Source organism: Hemibagrus wyckioides, linkage group LG11, assembly GCF_019097595.1.
Source record: "Hemibagrus wyckioides isolate EC202008001 linkage group LG11, SWU_Hwy_1.0, whole genome shotgun sequence".
Taxonomy (NCBI): domain Eukaryota; kingdom Metazoa; phylum Chordata; class Actinopteri; order Siluriformes; family Bagridae; genus Hemibagrus; species Hemibagrus wyckioides.
Window position 1 is genome coordinate 28,422,452 of NC_080720.1, and position 22,399 is coordinate 28,444,850.

At 40.8% G+C, this 22,399-nt stretch overlaps 2 protein-coding genes across 3 annotated transcripts in view; both read right to left on the reverse strand.

Moving 5' to 3' along the window:
• The window catches only part of acvr2ab (activin A receptor type 2Ab), a 34,376-nt gene extending 22,902 nt beyond the window's left edge, over nt 1-11,474 (reverse strand). Inside the window, exon 1 of the mRNA XM_058403094.1 lies at nt 11,177-11,474. Within this exon, the coding sequence (XP_058259077.1) occupies nt 11,177-11,231 (55 nt within the window). The 5' untranslated portion in view covers nt 11,232-11,474. The remainder of the gene's footprint in view (nt 1-11,176) is intronic.
• Nucleotides 11,475-16,723: 5,249 nt separating this feature from the next.
• On the reverse strand, nt 16,724-19,631 carry LOC131362061 (uncharacterized). Of its 2 annotated transcripts, XM_058403790.1 has the most exons (5): nt 19,305-19,631; nt 18,344-18,709; nt 17,174-18,105; nt 16,943-16,993; nt 16,724-16,824 (listed from the first exon to the last, which is right to left on the reverse strand). In XM_058403790.1, exon 3 carries the CDS (start codon nt 18,024-18,026, stop codon nt 17,265-17,267), a length of 762 nt encoding a protein of 253 aa, XP_058259773.1. In that variant the 5' UTR covers nt 18,027-18,105; nt 18,344-18,709; nt 19,305-19,631; the 3' UTR covers nt 16,724-16,824; nt 16,943-16,993; nt 17,174-17,264. The 2 variants fall into 2 exon arrangements, with proteins under 2 accessions (XP_058259773.1, XP_058259774.1); XM_058403791.1 differs by having other exon boundaries at nt 18,344-19,631.
• Between the last annotated feature and the right edge of the window lie 2,768 nt (nt 19,632-22,399).

A 22,399-nucleotide genomic window follows, 5' to 3' on the forward strand; every position in this document is an offset into this window, starting at 1 on the left:
TTCTGCTCACTGTATCCAATAATGTATGCACAGATCAGGTCACAACACCGTGACCCGCCATGAGGAACCTGTCAAAAGGGAGGCTATGAAAAGAAGTAAGCAACAAATGGGATTTACATGTTAAATGCTTTATCAGATTCAGAAACTTCTACGAGAGAGAGAGAGAGAGAGAGAGAGAATGGGGGAGGTTGAAAGGCAGCACTCTTTCCACAGGGTCAGTAAAAAGCAGAACACGGCCGCAGAATCTGATCTCTTAATCCAGGCTGGAATGCAGCACAGCCAATCAGTCTCCACTTCAATTACACTGCAGAGCGGCAGCTGTCCCGCCACAAAACACCCCGACTGAAACCGTACTCCAAACACCAATGGTGCATGCCCGAAACCAAACCTAAACACCGATACTGTACAACCAACACCAAATACAAATATCTAAACCGATACAGTAAGAACGACACCAAATCCCCAAATCTGAACACAGAAACGGTACAATGACCCACACATGACCAAATCTATACAATGACACTGCAAACCAGCATCAAACACCTAAACACCAACACTGTGCTCCAGTCACCACATTACCCAAACACTATATACACACAATTACACACTGACACTGCAGACACCAAATACGCAAACCTCAACACTGATACTGTACTCCGAACACCACAAACCCAAACACTGATACTGTACTACAAACATCACATACCCGAACATTATATATACACAATTACACATTGATACTGTAGCCATCAACTACATAAACCTAAACACTGATACTGTACTCCAAACATCACAAACCCAAACAGTGATACTGCAACCAAAACACTACATATCCAAACCTAAACACTAATACTGTAAACAAAACACCACATACCCAAACCTAAACACTGACACTGTAAACAAAACACTATATACCCAAACCTAAACACTGATACTGTACTCCAAACACTACATACCCAAACCTAAAGACTAACACTGTAAACACATCACTGCATAACAAACTGGGCTAGATTAGAGAGTTTAAACTTCTGAAGTGGTATATAAAAGATGAGTGGCTTGTTCATGTGCAGTCTTCTTGTAAACATGACGAACACGACCACATCTAAACACATATACTTGGCTAAAATAGTGTCCCGAGGACCGGCGAAGCTAAATAACAAGCTTATACTTTGTGGTAGGTGCTAATGGTGTGCCATAAACCTAAACGCTGACCTTCTCCCTGCACCACATTCATTCGTGCCTTGAGATCTGCCCCTCTACTGTACCCTCAATAGCGCTCTGCGTTCCTGCTTGGTTGCCCTTCGAGCAACTCGAGCTGCACATAGCGTTCATTCCTCCGGTGTAGCGTAGCAGAACGCCGTGCCGCGCGCCTCTTTAACAAACCGGAGGAGGTTTTAAACGCGGCCTGGCATGGAGTCAACACAGTGAGAGGGGGAAGATTTAAGCACCTGGACGGTTAAGCAGGATCATTTAGTGGCCACTGTGTGAATCCTGGTACAAAGCTAGCTTGAAAAGCGCTCGTCCACTTCGTTGGACGAGAATCAGCAGAACTGAACCATGGTTTAAAAAAAAAAAAAAGTGCTGGACCGACCGGCTTAAGCCTAGAATGTGCAGAATGAACATGTTCCTTTGTGTGCAAGTTTAGCATGCAAACACATACACGCTGACAACAAAACCTGGCATTAGGAAAAGCCTTTCAGAATAAAATATTTAGCTGCACTAGCATGCGACTTTGCAGTTTGGAAAGAAAATCAGCCGCATCATTTTTCAGATAAAGCGATGCAGACTATATGATAGTTACGAACATTTCTCACAAAACTGTTGCTAATCGCAAGAATTTTAATTACTGATTATTCACTGGACATATTTGTGGGGCTGTGATGGACTGGTGACCTGTCCAGGGTGTACCCCTGCCTTTCGTCCAATGTGTGCTGGGATTGGCTCCAGCAGATCCCTGTGACCCTAATTAGGAATAAAGTGGGTATAGACAATGGATGGATGGATGGATATTTATGGTTTTTTTTTCTCTCTCTCTGTCCATCTCTTGGTCTTTTTATCTCTCTATCTCTCTGTCCATCTCTTGGTCTTTTTCTCTCTCTGTCCATCTCTTGGTCTTTATCTCTCTATCTCTCTGTCCATCTCTTGGTCTTTTTATCTCTCTCTCTTTAATGGTGTCTCTGTCTCACTCTCTCTGCATGCCTCTCTGTTGTGTGTATGTTCTTCTCTCTTTTTCTGCCTCTGTTTCTTTTTTCAACCTCACTCTGTCTGCATACGTGTCTCTGTTTTGCTTTTTGTCTGTCTCTCCCTCGCCCTCTCTCACCCCGCACACACACACCTCAGTCACAAGGACACATTTCACACGCAGATCAAACACCTTAAACGTTTAACCTGAGGCTCTGAGATGAGAAAATAACCTCATTTACTCAATCACACACTGCAGTCATCCATTTACTGCTCAGTCTCACACTCACTCTGTACTGTCATAACACCTTAAGCCATTAATCTCACCCTCTCCAGCAGTTACTGATGCCAACCTCTCTCTCTCTCTCACACACACACACACACACACACTATGTGAATCGTGATCTGACAGAGAATATAGACAATATAATGTACATGCAATGTGAAGAGAGAACATCCGCCTTGTGACTTTTTGTCAAGGTCACAAACACAACGCGCTACATCACGAACTTTATCAAGAACTTTCTTTTTATCTCTCTCTGTCTTTTTTTTATCTCTCTCTCTCTCCCCCTCTCTTGGTATTTTTCTCTCTCTTTCTCTGTCCATCTCTTGGTCTTTTTAGCTCTCTCTGTCTCCCTCTCTCTCTGTCCATCTCTTGGTCTTTTTAGCTCTCTCTGTCTCCCTCTCTCTCTGTCCATCTCTTGGTATTTTTATCTCTCTCTTTCTCTGTCCATCTCTTGGTCTTTTTATCTCTCTCTGTCTCTGTCTCCCTCTCTCTCTGTCCATCTCTTGGTATTTTTATCTCTCTCTTTCTCTGTCCATCTCTTGGTCTTTTTATCTCTCTCTGTCTCTGTCTCCCTCTTTCTCTGTCCATCTCTTGGTATTTTTATCTCTCTCTTTCTCTGTCCATCTCTTGGTCTTTTTATCTCTCTCTCTCTCTCCATCTCCCTCTCTCTCTGTCCACCTCTTGGACTCTCTCTCTCTGTCCATCTCTTGGTCTTTTGATCTCTCTCTCTCTGTGTCCATTTCTTGGTCTTTCTCTCTCTCCGTTCATCTCTTGGTCTCTCTCTTTGTCCATCTTTTGGTCTTTTTCTCTCTCTCTCTGTCCATCTCCTGGTCTTTTTATCTCTCTCTCCATTCATCTCTTGGTCTCTCTCTCTCTCTCATTTAATCTCTGGTAATTAACGTTAAGTAACCAGCTAGTGCACCATCCTTTATGATAGCTGTTAGCTACTTTTTAAGAAATAAACAGTGGCGTCATCCTGGAGAAAGAAAATGAAATGAACGTGTGTTGTGTTTTTACATCTTACAAAAGACAACCACGTGAAAACCTCAGCGGGATGGATGCGGCCGTTCCGGTTGCGTGAGCCGATACGGGTTGAGACAGCACATCTGTCTCTTGTGAATCGGTCTTTTGACTCCCGGCGTCATGGCGAGGTGAACTCGTAATCTCCGGATGATGAAGTGAAGCAGCTGCATTTGCTCGACAGGGCACTTTCGCTCTTTGCTCGGATTTAAAAGCGAGCGCTTTGATACGTTGGCGCTTTCCATCTACTAGGAATCGAATGACTCTGCCAGTGTTAATCGGTGTTATTGTCACAGGAACTATTTCACGCTCTCGCAGTGGGCCTGGGTGGAAGAGGCTTGAGCGCTCGCTCTGTAGAGCGCGGATACACCTGTTATGCAGTTATGTTCTAGGCAAATATGCAGTCATAACCGTCACCCATTAATCTTCCTGCCATGTTCAGTGGAATTGCACTTACTGCCTCCCTCCCTCCCTCACACACACACACACACACACACACACACACACACCTGTCAGAACCATAACCGCATTAATCACTCTGTGTCAGCGGTGTTATTTCCACTCTGGGAAATTCATTCTGGGTTAACAAAAAACAACAAAAAATCATCACAGCTGCAAAAGTTGTCTCTCTGTGCCTTACATCTAAATTCCTTCATCCTAAAGTTGGTCAACTGCACAGTTTGTGAACTCTACTCTGCTTGGTGTGGTGATGATGATGTCAAACAGTTCGAATGCTGTACTTGCGATCCAAAATGAGCATTTAAACACATTCTATTTGCCTGTTTGATAAAATAATGATTAGAGGGGCCTCGGGAAAGAAAAGTACAGTCAGGTTTGAAACTATAAAACTTTCACCATAGATCTGATAAAATACAGAATAAGGGAGAATTTATCAGTCATAAACTAAAGGTGAAAAAACAGGCCAAAGAAATGTTTGAAAAAAATGACAAATAAAACCTTGTGCATTCTCTCCCTGTGCTTTTAGCAGTAAAATCTAACACACTTTCCTAAGTTTTATTTACAGTATTTGTATTCACGGTATGGTCCGACATACAGGACACGGTCTATGACAACCACACGGACATGGTTATGGACAGTAACCGGCTCACACCAGAATGGGCTGATTTATTGAATGTCCAGTGTTTAAAGGTTAAGGTCAGGAAGAAGTGGAGTATCAGTCACCCGTAAGGATGAAAATCAAACACAAACACACACACACACACACAGGACAAACAGTGGGTTCAGTCACTCTAACCATCACGACTTGTTGCAGCAAAGCAGATCATAATGAAGGTCATTCAGGATCTGTGTGTGTGTGTGTGTGTGAGGTAGTCACTGATAGGAACATGCTCACTAAATAGTTAAAGGTGAGGCATATTTAAGTCCTGCTGCTTTTCCGAACTTGGTCTATCTATTAGCTTCAGTCAGATTCAGTCTGAGGGCTCTCTGTTTGCTTGGTGTTCAACACGACGTCGTGGACCTAAAACCAGAACACTAACGTTGTGAGAACGAATAATCCTGATCCTGTTATCCTGCAGCGATAATCTAACAGCCTCCACCTGAGGATCGGAGAACAAAACCTGTATGTGGATTCAATTCTGTCAAATCACTTACATTACAGCAGCTATAAACGGACCACCTCCATCCTCCCTTTTCTCGGGAAAAGAAACATAGCTTAAAGTTGCCAGAACCTCTAAAAAGATGCATTTAGGCTAGTTTGCTTCCCCAAAGACAGGGCCTATTACAGGTGAGATCAACATTCGAAGGATTTCCACCCCCATGCTCACAAAGCTCCGCCCCAAGGCCCATAAAGTGGCTAGAAAACCATGAGGAGGCATTTAAATACACACTTTAACTTTAAACTATTACCCCTTTACTGCACAGATACTGAAGAATTCTTCCACAAAATGAAGATTTTATACACAATGTATAATGTTGCACAAAATATCAAAGCAAGCACTTTACTATAAACCAGCTGGAAATATCATCATAACCTCTGCTATGGAAAATCCGTCACCGCCCTTCTCATCTATCACAATTATGAAGCGGTATAATGTGGCAGCTTGTCTAGGGTAGTGATGATGAACACTTGTTTAACAGAAAATGAGTCGCTCCTCCTCTTTCTCTCTTGCGCCATGGTAACTGTGTCCTTGTGTAATTATGGGATGTATAATAATTATCCTGATTGTACTGGTTAAGGACTGTGGTGGAGCACTGCGGTAATGCTGCACTGACTCGAGTGATTAGAGGAGGAGACGTCCTTTTAGGGTTGATTTTTTTTTTTTTACTGTGGGTTTCCTGTAGTAACTGGTGGATTCTCTCATGAACTGGTAAACTCCACAGCGGGAAGACGAAGACCTTTTTCTGAGAACTGATGAACTGAATCGGATTCCAAAAGACGATTGTGAACCTGTGAGCTCTTCTGCCTCATCCAGGCATAAAAACTCATCCAGGCGTAATTTTATGTTGTTGTTTTTTAACTCCTAAAACGACAGTATTCAGGTGGAATCAGTTCAGAGATGCTCAGGTCTTTCCTGTTTGGAATGTGGAGATCATCAAACCCATAACTTAAAACACAGCGACTTTACAGGAATATTAGGTGAAGTAGTCAAGGCAATTTCTAGCTCGGTTTCACAATCTTGTTGGATTTAGTGCAATTTCACCATGAAATCGAGGAGAGCTGAAGCCAAATACCGCTCGCTTATTCACTCCATATGCAAAAAGACACAAAAACCACTCCATCCTGTCACAATCGATTTGGTTCGGTCCGTCAAAATTGGAATGACTGGCTTGAATTTAAAACAACAACGAAAAAAAAAGGACACAAAGAAGCGCTGCTTGTCATGTTAGCAGGAAAGCACAGATCTCTCTGAACTGAAGACTTTTCTGAGCCACAACACAAAGCTTTCCCTTCGCACTAACACTGGAGACTCCTTACAAAAAAACCTTGAAGCAACTGCAAGTGTATCGACGGCAGATCAAATTCAGATGAATAGTTCAACATATAACTGCCGTCTCTGCTTTTTACAGAAAATGGATCGGGAGTGCAGTGGTATTAAAAAATAATGCAGTATGATGTTGCTGATATGATATGAAACTAGCACAGCAGTAACGGACGTGATAAAAACGGACGCGTCTCTCCACCATGAAGCATCTCGGAGCCTGTGATTATCCTGTTAATGCTTGCTCGTCCTCTGAGCAGCGCGGCCTCGCTCCCGGCTCCTGCTCTGTAATCACTGCCGAGTTTTTCCTCTAACGGCGTCCTCGAGTGTCTCCAAATGCGCTGTTCCGGACTCTCGAATATACACACGCCCACGCGCGTGAGCAAAGGCTGCCAACACACAAACACATGCAGAATGCACTCGCGCTGGCAGGCTGGGCTGCTTCCTTTCACACTAGCAACTTCACTCTTTTTCTCCCACACGCACACACAAATATCACACTTGTGAGATTCTGCGGATCTGCTCCGATCTTTCCGGGTGTGAAAAGTCTCCGGGTCGCGGTGCTGAGTCTGCGAGGACAATGACATTTCGCAGAAGTGTGGAGCATTAAAATCGACACGTTTATATATCGAACATGTCAAAACATCCCTCTCACCTCAGTATCAGTAAACCCCACCTTTTCTCCAAAATCATACTGACGACCTCTCAGGACTCAAGCCAGATGATTTGTCCGTGTTGCGTTCAATACGTCACTGCCGCTCTGATATCTAACAGCAACACTATCGTCTCCAAATCCCATCATACTGTCTCCATTATGAGGTTAAGTTTAAAAGATATTGCAGCTTGGCCATTATTTTTAAGGATGCTCATTTTTAGCATTGAGTATCGTTTAAAAAATATAGCCATAATGTAGTAAACCAGGTATTTAAAAAAATTTAAAAAAAAGAGCCAATTAGGAGAATTTAATATAGGCATATGCCTGTGCTGTGCCCTTCTGACCCGGACAGCATGGAGCCGGAATGGCTGGAGACAAGCGAGAGAGCAAGACAGCGAGAGAGAGAGAGAGAGAGCGCGAGGGAGACCGAGCCAGGGAGAGGGGGAGAGGGAGAGAGAGAGAGAGAGAGAGAGTGAGTTAGCACAGCATCTGTCTTATCCCTTCTCATAGCTGCCGAGTGACGCTCTCCTCCTTTGGGGCTCATGCACTTAGCAAAGGAATTCAAAATGTTGGGGCCGAGGGGGGGGGGTTACAGGAACCAGAACCAGCAGCCCCATGTGTACCACCTCAACCCTCAGTGACCTCATCACTAATCATCCCGATTCAGAAGACATTTTGTCCCTTAAAGCGTGTACTTGCAGGCTGCCTATCAAACAGGACGCAGCAGTAAGTGAAAGTGTGCGCCGCTCTGTTTGCCTGATGCGAGGTGGTATGACGCACCGGGGGAAATGAGGATGTTGGGAGTTTTCGGTGTTGAGAATATCAGCTGCTTTAAAAATATATAGTTAGTCAGGCTAACTGCAAGATACACTCATAAATGAATAATTTCTAGGCTGAGGGGGAAAAAAAAAACTTTGATTAAACACATCTGTCTGATCACAATAGTCTACGGTCTTCATTTCTCAGGAGGATCACTCTGATAAAAATATTTGTGACTGGATAAAACCTACAAATCCAGATGTTTGTGTTGCACATGAATCATGAATTGATGATCATGTTTGTACAAGTAAAACAACCACAAACATCTCAAAGGATTGGCTTTTGATTGAGCTTGACTGATCTTTTTTTAATGTTCACAAAAAGACACACAAATTAAATGGTTAGGAACGGTTTCAAACATTTTCTTATTCAATATACAAATTTTTTTAATAAGTAAAAACAGAAATCTCTCTCTAGACAAGGCTAAATTTTCCAGACTATAACGTGTCTTCGGAACAGATATGCTTATGTAAACAAGGATCATTTGCAATCCATCTATACAACGACGACAACCTGCCTTCATGGCTTTAACAGAAACCTCCCTGTGTGTGTGTGTTAGAGCTCTGGGATTTTTCTGAGCTCTGTTAACCTTGGCATATGGCTGAGGAAGCTCTGTGGGCTAACATTAAAAAGAGGATGAAGCTTGTCGCATTGCCAGGGCTGGCCACCAACACTGACCCGTTATTTAAGACGGTGTTGAGCAGCTCTGGAGTAACGGTCATCTGTGCCGAGAGCGATCACAATCGCAGAGGTAGAGCCAGGCTTCCTCAGAACGCTCAAATCGAGTTACTGTGTACTGATCAATCTGAAATCAAGCTGTATGTCTGTTTGCAGGTCTCTTGAATTTTTTTTTACATTCCCTGTCCTTCCCTATCCAACACACACACTCACATCCTGAAAACACACACATTCCCAAGTTCCACACGTGTCCTGTAAACCTCTCTCTTCTGTTCCTATCTAATCCCGTCCTCTCTCTATCAGAAGAGTGAAAGTGTAATTAACCTTGTTCTGGGCATCGGCCCAACTCCAGAGATACAGCGGCACGCATGTGTGTGTGTTTGTGTGTGTGTGTGTGTTCTCTCTCTCACACACACACACACACACCACAATCTGGGAAGGAAAAAAAAACACACTGCACACCCTGAGAGTAACAACACATTTGAGTATTATTAGCATATTTGAGTACAACCTGTTGATGCTCACCAGCTCTAACACCCAAGCTTCTTCATCTTTAAAAGTTACATAAACTTTACAAAACACGCATGTTAGCAGGTTTTCACGCTTGGCATAGCATTCAAAAGCAATGTGAGTCGATTTCTACCTCATTAATTCATCACTACTGGCCACTACTTCATCACTACTCATGGTGATGTCTCCGATAAAATATTTCTATCCGGCTGTGAAGTAACAGTTTCCAGGAATGCTTCAAATCCAGATGTTCTCTTCACGCATGAATCATGAATTTTTGGTAAACCTGGAACATTACAGGCGGCTGTCATTAAAGATAAATAATCAAACCTAGATCAAGGTTTCACTATTAGTCAAGATGTGCACAAGGTGAAGGAGGGATATTTGGATGCCAAATGCGTCTTGGCTGATTGAATACATTTGTGGTAAGTGGGGAAATTAGTCTACACCCCTATGCCTGTGACTACAGATCACGACTTCTAATCTGCCCTTGGCTTGTTATACACTAGATTGCCAAAAGTTTTGGGACACCCCTCCAAATCATTGAATTCATGTGTTGTTTTTCAGGTGTTGGGGTTGGCCCCTTAGTTCCAGTGAAATGAACTCTTAATGCTTCAGCATACCAAGACATTTTGGACAATTTCATGCTCTCAACTTTATGGGAACAGTTTGGGGATGGCCTCTTCCTGTTCCAACATGACTGCACACCAGTGCACAAAGCAAGATCCATAAAGACATGAGCGAGTTTGGTGTGGAGGAACTTGACTGGCCTGGCCTCCTGACCTCAACAAAAACATCTTTGGGATGAATTAGAGCTGAGACTGCGAGCCAGGTCTTCTCATCCAACATCAGTGCCTGACCACTCTAGAGTAGTGGTCAAAAATTCCCAAAAACACACTCCTAAACCTTGTGGAAAGCCTTCCCAGAAAAGCTGAAGCTGTTATACCTACAAAGGATGGGCCAACTCTATATTACATTCATGTGCATGTAAAGGCATGATGTCCCAAAACTTTTGCCAATATTGTGTAGGTCAAGACGAACAATTCTTTGTATTGATAAACATCAGCGTTGGTGGTGACCGAGCTCAAAACCGACCATAAGCAATCAAAGCACAGTACAAGAGGCTGGAGCCGTGTTCGTAATGACGTGCGGGACGCAGCAATGACATCAAACCTGGCAAATTTAGCTGTGTATGTGCAACCAATAGCTGTTTTAGCGACTACACGGTCATTCCTGCTACATATCATATGCATTAACACTCACTCACCAACACCAATAATGAAGGAGGAGCCACCTGCTCCGTATTAATAAATCATGGGACATTTAGCTCTGTTTATGTTCACGTGGTTTCATTTCAATGTACGGGCTACAATAGGAGCACGAAAGCGTGTATAATTCTAGCCAGGGTTAGTCTGAAAGGTGAAATCGATTAACTAGTTTATCAGAATACCCTGTTATTGACGACCGATAGCTGTTAGCCACCAAGAACAAGGTACTTTCATAAAGTTAGGCAGTTTTTACTAAACAATTTGTTTTTTTTTTTTAATCAGTATGAGAATTAGGGGGCCAGGCACCAAGGGTAAAAATGGAGCCCTTATTATTATTATTATTATTTGCACAGCTGGAAATAGCACAATCAGGATCCTTCATGTTTTAGGTTTAACCTGTATACAGGAAGTGACGTCAAAGGGAGGAATCTGTGACGGGGTGGGGGTCTTGAGAGACAATTCATGTGACACATCAATGTGACATTCAGTACAAAAGCAAAGCCACGCTGCATCATATTGAAGAAATATTATTATCACTATTAATGAATTAATTAAGTGCGCTATTATTAGGGGGCCAAGCACCAGGTGTGAAAATGAGCGTTAATGATCTCGTTGGTGATTCCTATCTCGTGCACATTGAAATCCACGACATGTTTAATCCCTTGAATGATGATTTGTATTTTAAGAAATATATATCTATATATCTATCTATATCTATCTAAAATTTATATATATATATATATATATATATATATATATATATATATATATATATATATATATATATATATATATATATATTTATATTAAGACCCACCTGATGAGCAGGAGATGAGGAACACGGCGAATGCAAGTTTAGTCGCAGATCCCATCTTCAGGCTGATGGTTTAGTCCTCAGTTCAGAATAAAATCCCAAATAAATCATGCACGGCTGATGGATCTGTCTCTGCTTCTGTCTTGACGATTTTTCCAACTGTTTATGAACAATGTCCGGAGAGTCTTCATGAAAGCATCTTCAGCTCCACGTCCGAGCTACCGAGGCATAAAACAGTCCATACAGCAGAGACATAACATCGCCATTGAAGAGGTGGGGGGGGAATAAGGATAAATATTTATATTTATATTTATATATATATATATATATATATATATATATATATATATATATATATATATATATATATATATATATATTTAGTTATTTAAAAAAGTGATGACTACACGTGGACACGAATCAGAGTCTGTCCGACATTTAGACCGCGTCCATTTCTCCACGAGAAACATTTTCTCCTGAATAAATTCATGACATGTATTAACCAGAACATAACACACCTCGGATCACAGCATTCATTCCATATCTTCTTCCTTTCTTTCATTCATTAACCGAAAGTTTGAAGCGGTCACTTCTCCAGTTACAAGTTCATAAATAAATGTGTGTGATAATATCCAGTTTCAGAGTTAACGCGAACAACTAATAGGGCTATTGTCCATAAGTAATATTACATACGAATACAAATAAGGGGGGGGGGGATCGGATTTAGTCTGAAAGGTGTTCACACGGGTCAAATCCACATCATCCCGGTCCAAGAAAAACACAGCGAGGCGACAGGATTTATCGTCCAAACCGCATTTAGCCATCCAAAAATTGCATTTCGTCGTCGCTATTAAACGAACCCTTTCGGTGTAGACCGTCCAGAGAAAGACTTTGACGGCTGTTTGAGAATGTTTTTCCGTCTTTAAAAACCCCAAGTTTTCGCCGTTTCAGTCCGGAGTGTTTAAACTAAAAAAAAAAACAGTCTTGGCTAGCTCGCTAGCTAACAACCCTCAATAAAAGTGTCTCGCGACCCAACCAAAACCGAGCTGCCATGTCCAAATATTTCCAAAAATATGCACACCGAAAGCACCAAATTCCGCCCTAAACACACCGGAGAACTATTCAAACGTCTCCCGAGACTCGGTAGGACTTTCAACGGGACTTGCTTTCTGCGGCAATCCTGTCAGAAAAAAATCCCCTGAACGGACGCGTCAAAGTCTCTCCAGTGTACCATCTTTGCTCTCCACAGTCAAGGAATACTCGCACCCGTATTCCAAACAAACCCCGCCTCCTGCCTTGGGATTGGCTGCGCCCAGTTAGCGACCTGTTTCAGGATTGGTCAGTCCTCCACGCAAGCCTCCCACTACAACAGGAGGAGGAAGGGCGAAACGGAATACGGGTGGGAAAAGGCAAACAACGCAATCAATGCCTACTGGATTCAAAATGGCGTTCGGGCATGGTTTGTGTTAGGTTTTTTTTTTCCTGCACAGAATCTTCAACCCCGCCCCCTACACATGGAATGCGAATGTTAAAGCCTTTGATTGACACCGTGAAGCGACCAATCGGGATGTAGAAAAAAACGCACGAGCTTATTAATGGATCCAATCCTGGGACACGATCTCTGTGACTGCAACAGTCATAACAACGATAATGTGGTCTGATGATTTTATAATGATGCACAAATTAGGTTAATGGCTCACCAAAAAAAGGCTTTTTGTAACTTTTTAATCATGGTTTTTGCAAATCACTATTTGTTGCATTTAAAAATGTGGTCTTATGGCTTATTTAGTCACTGATAAAGTTCACAATATTATATTTAGAAATAGTATATGCTGCAAGAACCACTGTCTTGTGGACAAAAATAGAGAATACAAGTTTACAGACTGTTTTTTGTCTGTTTTACTTGAGTATAGTCTACCAATATATAGTATAGTATAGTACAGTGCAGTATAGTTTAGTATTGTATAGTACAGTACAGAACAGTACAGTACAGTATAGTATAGTATAGTATATGCTATTATGTAGTGTAGTGTAGACCGGCCATGCTGTATGGTTTAGAGGCAGTGTCCCTGAGGAAGAGACAGGAGTCAGAGCTGGAGGTAGCAGAGCTGAAGATGTTGAGGTTCTCTTTGGGAGTGACAAGGTTGGACAGGATTAGGAACGAGTACATCAGAGGGACAGCTCATGTTGGACGTTTGGGGGACAAAGTTAGGGAGGACAGATTAGGATGGTTTGGACATGTTCAGAGGAGGGAGAGTGAGTATATTGGTAGGAGAATGTTGGACATGGAGTTGCCAGGAGGGGGCAAAGAGGAAGGCCAAAGAGGAAGTATATGGATGTAATAAATGAGGATATGAAGCTAGTGGGTGCAAGTGTTGAGGATGCAGAAGATAGGGATAGGTGGAGAGAGATGATTCGCTGTGGTGACCCCTGAAGGGAAAAGCTGAAAGAAGAAGAAATGTTGTGTAGTGCAATATACCATAGTAGTATAGTATAGTATGCTATTATGTAGTGTAGTGTAGTACAGTATACCATGGTAGTATAGTAGAGTACATAGTATAGTATAATATAGTATAGTCTATCTATCTATCTATCTATCTATCTATCTATCTATCTATCTATCTATCTATCTATCTATCTATCTATCTATCTATCTATCCCATACTGTACACATTCTGTTAAAAAATACTTCACAACTACCCATTCATCTAATCATCAAATAAGTATTGTTCCACATCATGTACATCACTTCATGGCCACAATTCACCCTACCTTCTAATGCCAACATCCAGCATGATAAAACACCATGTCACAAAGCAAAAAAAGTCATCTCAAGCTGGTTTCAGGAACATGACAATGAGCTCAGTCGTTTTCACTGGCCTTCAGCAGATCTTAATCAACTAGAACACCTTTGGGATGTGGTGGAACGGGATATTCACAGGAGGGAAACCTGCATGAAGTGCAGGATACAAGCATAAGAACATGAACCAGACATGTTTTCAACATCTTGTGGAATCCATGCCACAAAGGGAGCTAGTATTAGTGTTCCTAATAAAGTGTCCGTCGCTGTATGACGTCTGTGCTCATAGAGCCACCACTGTAGAGGGAAACTAACACGTAGAAATAGCAAAAGATGGCCTACGATCATTATCTTCTAGGTGTAACTCATAAAAAAGACTAGTGCAGTCAGGCACAAGGTAGCGATAATTATTAAAGTGCAAGATCTCAATCTCAGGGCTCTTATTCCCTGTACAATTAAATCTCTGTCCCTCTTTTTCTTTCTTTAGGTCTGCTGTCCACTAAGGTCTCATTGTTAACCACAGATCACCGTTGTATCCTCCTGTCTGTGGCCTCTCAGAGTCACTGAAACACAGAGAGCTGATGGATTATTCCCTTAATAGCCTGCTTATGCAGTACACAGCTATATTGCTCAGTGATAACACACATATTCATGCAGTGTGTGTGTGTGAATGCATATTTGTTATCACTTCTGCATAAATGATTGGAAGGGGGGTTGTGTAATGCTGTGATATTGTGCAATGTACCAGTGCCTTCAGCTGTTACTGTGTTAAGAAACACTGTGTATCTCACATCCTGTGAGATTCTGTGATTTTTTTCAGCTTCAGAGCTGTTAGCTTCAACACATTATTGTGGCACACAGGAACAAATAAGCACTTGCAAAATCCTGCTTTTGCAAGCATCTATGTCAGAGGATGCTCAAAACACAGCTATGAATACATACATACATACATACATACATACATTTCCTGAAACTGAAGAAAAAACCGAGAATGATGTGAATACACAGACATATTTTTTATTTTTTTATTTTTTACAGACAGACTCTGGTATGCAGTGTGCCTGCTGTCCTTTCAAACGATTATGACCATGCATTAATCATTTTTAATTGAATATTCTGCATGATGGAGACAAGCTGAGGAGCTGTTTAGTTAATAGCACTTTCATTTAGCCTGAAATTCACAGTTCGGGATGAATCCCAGAGCGCAAGACTGCTTATATACGTACAGTAAATGTAAAGAATGTGTATTAATAAGAAATAAAACACTACAGGAAGTGCTGTTATAAGAAACCGGTTGATAATTAGGCTTAGATCATGTATAGTGCTCAGCAAATGGTTCAAATTAGCTTAGAAACTTTATTACTGTCTACATCAGTTTATACAGTATTTATTTGTGTAATCGCAATTTCTCCAGACCTTTAGCAAAGCCTAGATTGTAGCCGTACAACAGACTGTCCACGCACACACACACGCAGTGCGCATGTGTGTAAGTAGGTCACAGTGTCCTCATGGTAGAGTCTACATGCAGGCATCATACATCATTGAGATCAGTAACATCGCACTGATTGAGTCATACCACAGAGAGAGAGAGAGAGAGAGAGAGAGAGTGTGAGAGAGAAAACAGGAAGACAGAAAGGAAGAGCTGTAGTACAGGCATGTATTTTTCATGCCTCTCCCGAGCAAGACGAGACAGTTTCAGGCATCTGGCTGATGATGTCAGAGCCATATAGATTTCACCGTATATCTCCTCGGGATGCAAAGAGATCCGTAGCCTTTGTTAAGGCTGAGGGGCTGCGTAGCTCCTTATTTATATCTGCTACAGCGAACTGCAAACCTTTACAGTCTTGATTTTCATTCTTTTCACTGTATTAGATTACCTTTTGATGGTTATTATTCAAATCAGGAGAGTCACGATCACAAATCCACCAAATGAAATGAATTTAGAAACCGTGTACTAAATATCTTGTGGAAATTGAGTTTTCTTTCTTTTTTACATAATCTTTTATTCCAGAGAAAATCTACAAGAAAGCAGCGAGAGCAAACTAAACCAAAGCCAAGGCTCTCTCTTTCATTCACCTGCATCAAACATGAGTACAGCTATCATAGGAAGTAATGACATACAGTATGTGTCCTCATTGGGTGGCAATTCAAAATCTGTCCAAGTGTTTATGTTATTTATCCAGCATGCTAAGATTTAAAGATGATGATTCAGATTTTTGAGATATCTAGTATGCTCATGCTTTACAGGAAAAACTTGTCAAGATATTATGTGAAGAATATTTCCCAAAGATCGTCAATCACTGGGAGTAAATGAGTCAATACAACGCCAGCGAGGTTGTGTCTGGATGAAGAAGAAAATACAGCATTTAACTTTAGTTTAGTTTAACTTCAGCATTTAACTCAGCCATTTAACTTTAGTTTAAAATTTAATCTTCACACAGAATGTTCTGGAGTTTTCACTCTGTGGTGAAAAAAAATTCTACTATTAATAACATTATAATTTTTAAAAAATATTATTTAATACACACATTATATTTATATATTATATTATATTTAAGATATATATTTTTTTTACATCATTGTTATTTATTTATTTTATTTTTTATTAAACTATAAGATTTATTAGATGAATAAATTAGTAGATTTAAATGCTCTTGAGTTGGAAATAAAAAAAACATACACAAAGTTGATTTTTAAAATGTAATAAAAATTCAAATAACTATCAGGTCTAATATTTACAAGAATAGAAGAAGAAGAAGAAGAAGAAGAATGATGGGGTTTATTAATTTTTTCTCTTATTCTGCTTCTTTCCCTTTTTGGTGCCGTCTCTAAAAATCCTCTTCAGGATTTCCTGAAAGAGAAATGCAGAAGTCAGAAATTATTATTATTTTTCCGTGTACACTGTGATGTGATGTAATGATCCATTTAAATATGAATCAATATCAGAAATTTTAATTAAAGATCCTCACCGGCTTGACACTAGCTTATCTTGCCCGCGGTAAGGCGTCCATTTTATCCACCTACAAGTGAACACACACACACACACACACGAGGACTGAGGGATTAGTGGGTGGGGCTTTGTTTCCAAATGACCAAAGTTAATACATCATGTCAAAGATATTTACGAATCTGATATGAAACACATGCTATGTTGCCTAAATGTATATTTCTTGACTATGTGTGTGTGTGTGCACGCTTACCCTGGCTTGCAAGTGCTCATGATCACCAATCATGTTCATGATCTCGAAATTGTTTTCTCCTTGCACAAGCATCCAAGTGATTTGGTTTGCATCAGCAGGGTGGAATATTGTTATTGTTGAGTGTGTGTGTGGTTTTTGTTGTGTTTCGGACCTGAAGTGTAGCCGGAACTGTGACCACTGAGACAGCTGTGTTCACAGCTTCCAGAGTTTCCTCTGAGGCAGTAGCTTCCACTTCGTCTTCTGGTGCAGTTGTCTCTACTGCTTTAACCCTGTCTTCCGAGACCGGTGTCTCCGCTGCTTCCACCCTGTCTTCTGAGATCGTTGTCTCCACTGCTTCCACAGTTCTCTCTGAGGCAGCTGTCTCTATAGCTTCCACAGTTCCCTCTGAGGCAGCTGTCTCCACAGCTTCCTCAGAGTCCTCTGGGCCAGCTGTTTCGACAGCTTCCACATTGTCTATTGGAGCACTATGTGATGGCTCTGTGGCTTGGACCTTCTGTGAGGCAGAGGTGTAGACAATCTGAGTGACGTCCTCTGAGGCAGATGCCTCGGAGGTTTGGATAGCGTGCTCTGAGCTAGGTGTCTCAACAGCCGGGGTGCTCCTTTTGAAGCAGGGAGGCAGCACTGGTTGGCGCAATTTTGGTGGGACATTGCACAGTTTTGGTTGGATGCTATACAGGCACTTTCTGTTAATGGTGTGGTCAAGCTTCCTGATAAATTTCCCCACCTCCACCTTGGGCTCCTCTGCCTTGCATGTGTCCACCTTGGGCTCCTCAGCCTTGCGTGCCTTCACCATGGGCTCCTCGGCCTTGCATGCCTCCACCTTGGGCTCCTCAGCCTTGCATGCCTTCAACATGGGCTCCTCTGCCTTGCGGGCCTCTACTTTGTGCACTTCCACCTTGCGCTCCTCCCAAGACCTAAAGTACTCGATGGTGCTGTAACACAACAGAGAAGCTGCACTTAGAGTCTAAACCCTGCTATTAGAAGTTATGTCCTCGGCAGCAAAATGGCCACCTGATGTTGACTGAAATACCCTCATAAGACCAAACATAACTATGTTTTGAAAATAAAAAGAGTTCAATAAATCTTAAATGCAATTAGTTCTTAGTTCTTAGTTAATCCTGACATTTGAACCCCGGCTGGTAAAAAGACACTAATTTACACGTGACTTACACTTGGCGGTCGTTCAGGAGTTTTCCGTTCAACCGTTCGATGGCCAGTGCTGCCGCCTTCACTGACTCGTACCCGTAACCTTTCAATTCCACAACCCAGCATGTCAACACACAACTACACACTAATCATGATCACAGATATTCAGCTATTCAAAAGAGCTCAAAGCTCGAACCTTGCATGACACAATCCTCCCGAACACAGAGAAAGTGTCAAACAGGGAGGTGCAGTCAATGGACTGATCAAGGTTCTGGATAAATAAGTTTCCTCCCTTGATGGGCTTGGCGGTGGGTTCCCAGTAAGACCACATGACGCGCATGGGTCTCCCCAGGAGCAGTTCAAAATTGAACATATCGATGGCTCTCTCAGCTGAGGGAAGAGAAATAAGCCATTAATTTTCAATAAAAAAATCTGTCTATTATAGTCTATATATATAACTATATAAATAACTATACATATATAGCTATAAAAATATCTTTTCATATCTTTTTAGTACCATTTAAAACATGACCATATCCATATAATAAAACTATAAAATACCACAGAAGTTACACATGTAGCCTAAAGTTGTCTGGAAAAACAGATAAGAAACCATCTATCACCATCTACCATCCATCTATCTAAATGATCCGCCGTGGCGACCCTGAACAGGGAGCAGCTGAAAGAGCAACAAACAGTAAAATGTAGTACTGAAATCCTTTGAGCTGTAATTCTTTAGCTAGGGCTTTGGAAATGTAGTAAATTGGTGAATGCAATGTAATCAATTTAAATTTGTGATTCAGATAGAATGACAAGAACCTTGATATGAATGACACATGAATATTAATCTCCAATTGTTACATACAGTAATTTTTTTCACAAGGAAACTCGTCCTCTCTAATTACCCTTTTTTGCCTATCCCCTTGCTTCCCCTTTGTCTTTGTCTCCCCTGTATGTCTTTAAATGGACTGTCAGTACCAAGTACCTAGTATCAAAAATGACCAGCTGGTTTTCATCCTCCATTTTGGACTACTTGTAAAACGAAGCTCCGGCCTGCATTAATGCACAGTGGTTGGGGTAAAATGGCATTTCGCACGTTCCTGCTTCTTCTTCCTCAGTCCCCTATCCAGTGGTGAAGCTAAAAGAGAAAGACAGTATTGACCAGAAGGATTGAATGGCCACTCTGTAAGGAGGGAAGAGTCTAATGTTACACACAAACACACACACCCCCTCATGCAGAGCTGGAAACCTTCTGAGACTCAGAGCTGTCAAAAGGCCAACATGACCTTCTTCCCTTCTTCTCGCTCGCTCACACACCCACACGTTTTTTTTTTTTTGTTTTTTTCTTTCACACCGTAACAGGTTGCCAGAGCAGTGTGTCAGGGCCTGAGTGATGGAGTCATGTGGGTATGGTGCCAGAGGGTACTGACTGGGGCAGAGGTTGCAGGTTGCTGCGATATGCAAATTAATTCACAGTGTTAAATTTACTGATTCGGATTCAGATTCGGTCCGAACAGCAGCTCGGGTGGCAAATAGCAGGTATGTATTGATGCTATATTAATGCTACCGTTTCTATAGTAACACATTTGTGGAAGGAGTCAGGTGTTTTTGTCACGGGGAAAGTCATATTCACATCAAGACAGAGGAGAGAAGGAAGGCTGTGCCAGAAAGTGTCTGTTTATAGATGTTATAACACATGTAATAACAAGAACAAACCTGTTTCAAGGACATTTGACCTTTTAACTCTAATGGATGATGTAACTCTAAATGGATAATAGAAATGTTCAATGTTAAAGAACAGCGTGCTATAATAGGAACGTTTCCAATTATAATATCCCATTAAATTCCTATTAATAGGAACATTTCCTATTATAATATCCTATTAATTTCTTATTAATAGGAACATTTCCTATTATAATAATAACTTTTCCGATTATAATAATCACTACTCCTAATTCCACATCCAGCTGTGTTTTAATCCTGATTCCTTGGTGGATGTTTCTGTATGACACATATGAAAAGGGCAGACGAAAAGGAGGCATTCGTTTGGTTCGGTGAGTCAGTCGGTGTGAGGATATGAGGCAGACCGAGGCAGCTAGCACCGGTAACTATGTCATCACACTTACAGCATTAACACTAACGTGGCAAAGCTGAATGACGATGTAGCAGCAAAGTGTTTAAGTTCCATGGTCCATCTCCATGGTCTCACACACACACACACAAACACACACACACACACACTAACAGAATGTGTAATTGTGGCAAATCACATCTATTAAATCATGATTACAAAACAACAGTCTATTAATATATTTGTGAAGGCCAGGCTGAACTTTAGAGACTTTCGAAACCATAGCTGGTGATTCACAAAAACATGAACTGCCCATAAACTGGCTTCATGATGTTATTCTTTGAAACAGGAAGTCAGGGTGGGACACGTCTAGAGGCTTGACTTACAGCCAGCACTTTTCAAGATAAGGCACATCCGCACCATAATTGGTCCAGGGAAGTATTTCATTGGATGCAAAATTTAACACATGACCCTGAGTACGGAATGACCCATGAAGCGTTTTTTTTTTGGACCCTGAAATGCTTTAGAATTGATTGCAAAATCTGAAAATCTAAAAAAAAAACATTATACATTTAAAACTGTGTTTTTGAGTTAGTCGCAATTTTTATAGATATACGAAACATACCCTGAAATAATAAAATCATAAAAAAAACAATAAAACATCTAGTAAATAAATAAATAAATAAATAAATAAATAAATAAATAAATAAATTCAAACAGTTTTATATTTTCACCCAATAAAATAAAAAAATAAAAACATTTTTTTAAAAAAAAATTCAAATGCTACACCACACAAACACGAATGATTTGTACTAAGGATGTACCCGAATACAAATACATTATTCATAATGCACAGATAATGCCTTCCTAATGGATACGAATTCAGAGACAAATGCATCTGGACTGGGAACCAGTGGGACAAGAACAAGGATGTTTTATGAGCAGAAGGTTAGATATGACGCTTGTTGTACATATAATGACCAGGCAGTGTGAATACAGCGCTGTGCCATTTCAGTATATTCATTCTTAAGGAAAACTTCAGGTCAGGGTGTTTAAATTATACTACTGATGGGAGAAAAAAATCTAAAACGGATTTAGTTTTGAAATGGACCAGTTTTGCATTATTTACAATAGACATTTTCTCAAAGCAACTTTACAGAAGTAGAGAAATGTAGAATAAAGTTTAGAGTTAAGTTACTATTTATCCCTATAACATTTATCAAGCCTGAGGTGATGGTGGTGAGGAAAAACTCCCTGAGATGATATGAGGAAGAAAGCCTGAGAAAAACCAGGCTCAGAAGGGAACCTCATCCTCATCTGCGCACCAGTAGACAGTAAATAATATAAACAAATATTGTAAATAATATCTTGAGAGCTTCTGAGCAATTAATGGGTCAAAATCCACATTAACACTGCGCTATTCTACCATGCATATTTTATTCAACTCAATTTAATACTATAGTTATGGCACTAAAATACTTTATAGTATTCAGTATAATCAGTACCAACATCCTCATGAGATTTAACTGGTTTACATTAATTGATCACGTTTACTCGACATCATTTAATCTAGTGATCAGAAATATGTTCAAATTCTAATTTTGCCACATACAGAATCATACTCAGTAGAAATGCTTTTTACGTCTGCCCTTGACATAAAAATAGAGCCAATGAACGCTAAGGTAAAAGAATACAAATAAGGTAAAGGAATAAATAAGTTACAGTCAAGTAGAAATAGGGCATATAGGGAAAACATGGTGGAAAATTGCAATAGAAAAATAAATATATCAAAAATTGAGAAGTAGTATCTGAATACAGGGATTGGACCTGTATGAATTAAAACCTAAATGAACGTTATGAAATGAAATGAAATGAAATGAAATAAAATAAAATAAAATAAAATAAATGGGGCACCAAATGGTGGCTTATTGGTTAGCACTGTTGCCTCACAGCAAGAAGATCCTGGGTTCAAATCCCGGGTTCAAACAGGTATGGGCCTTACTGTGTGG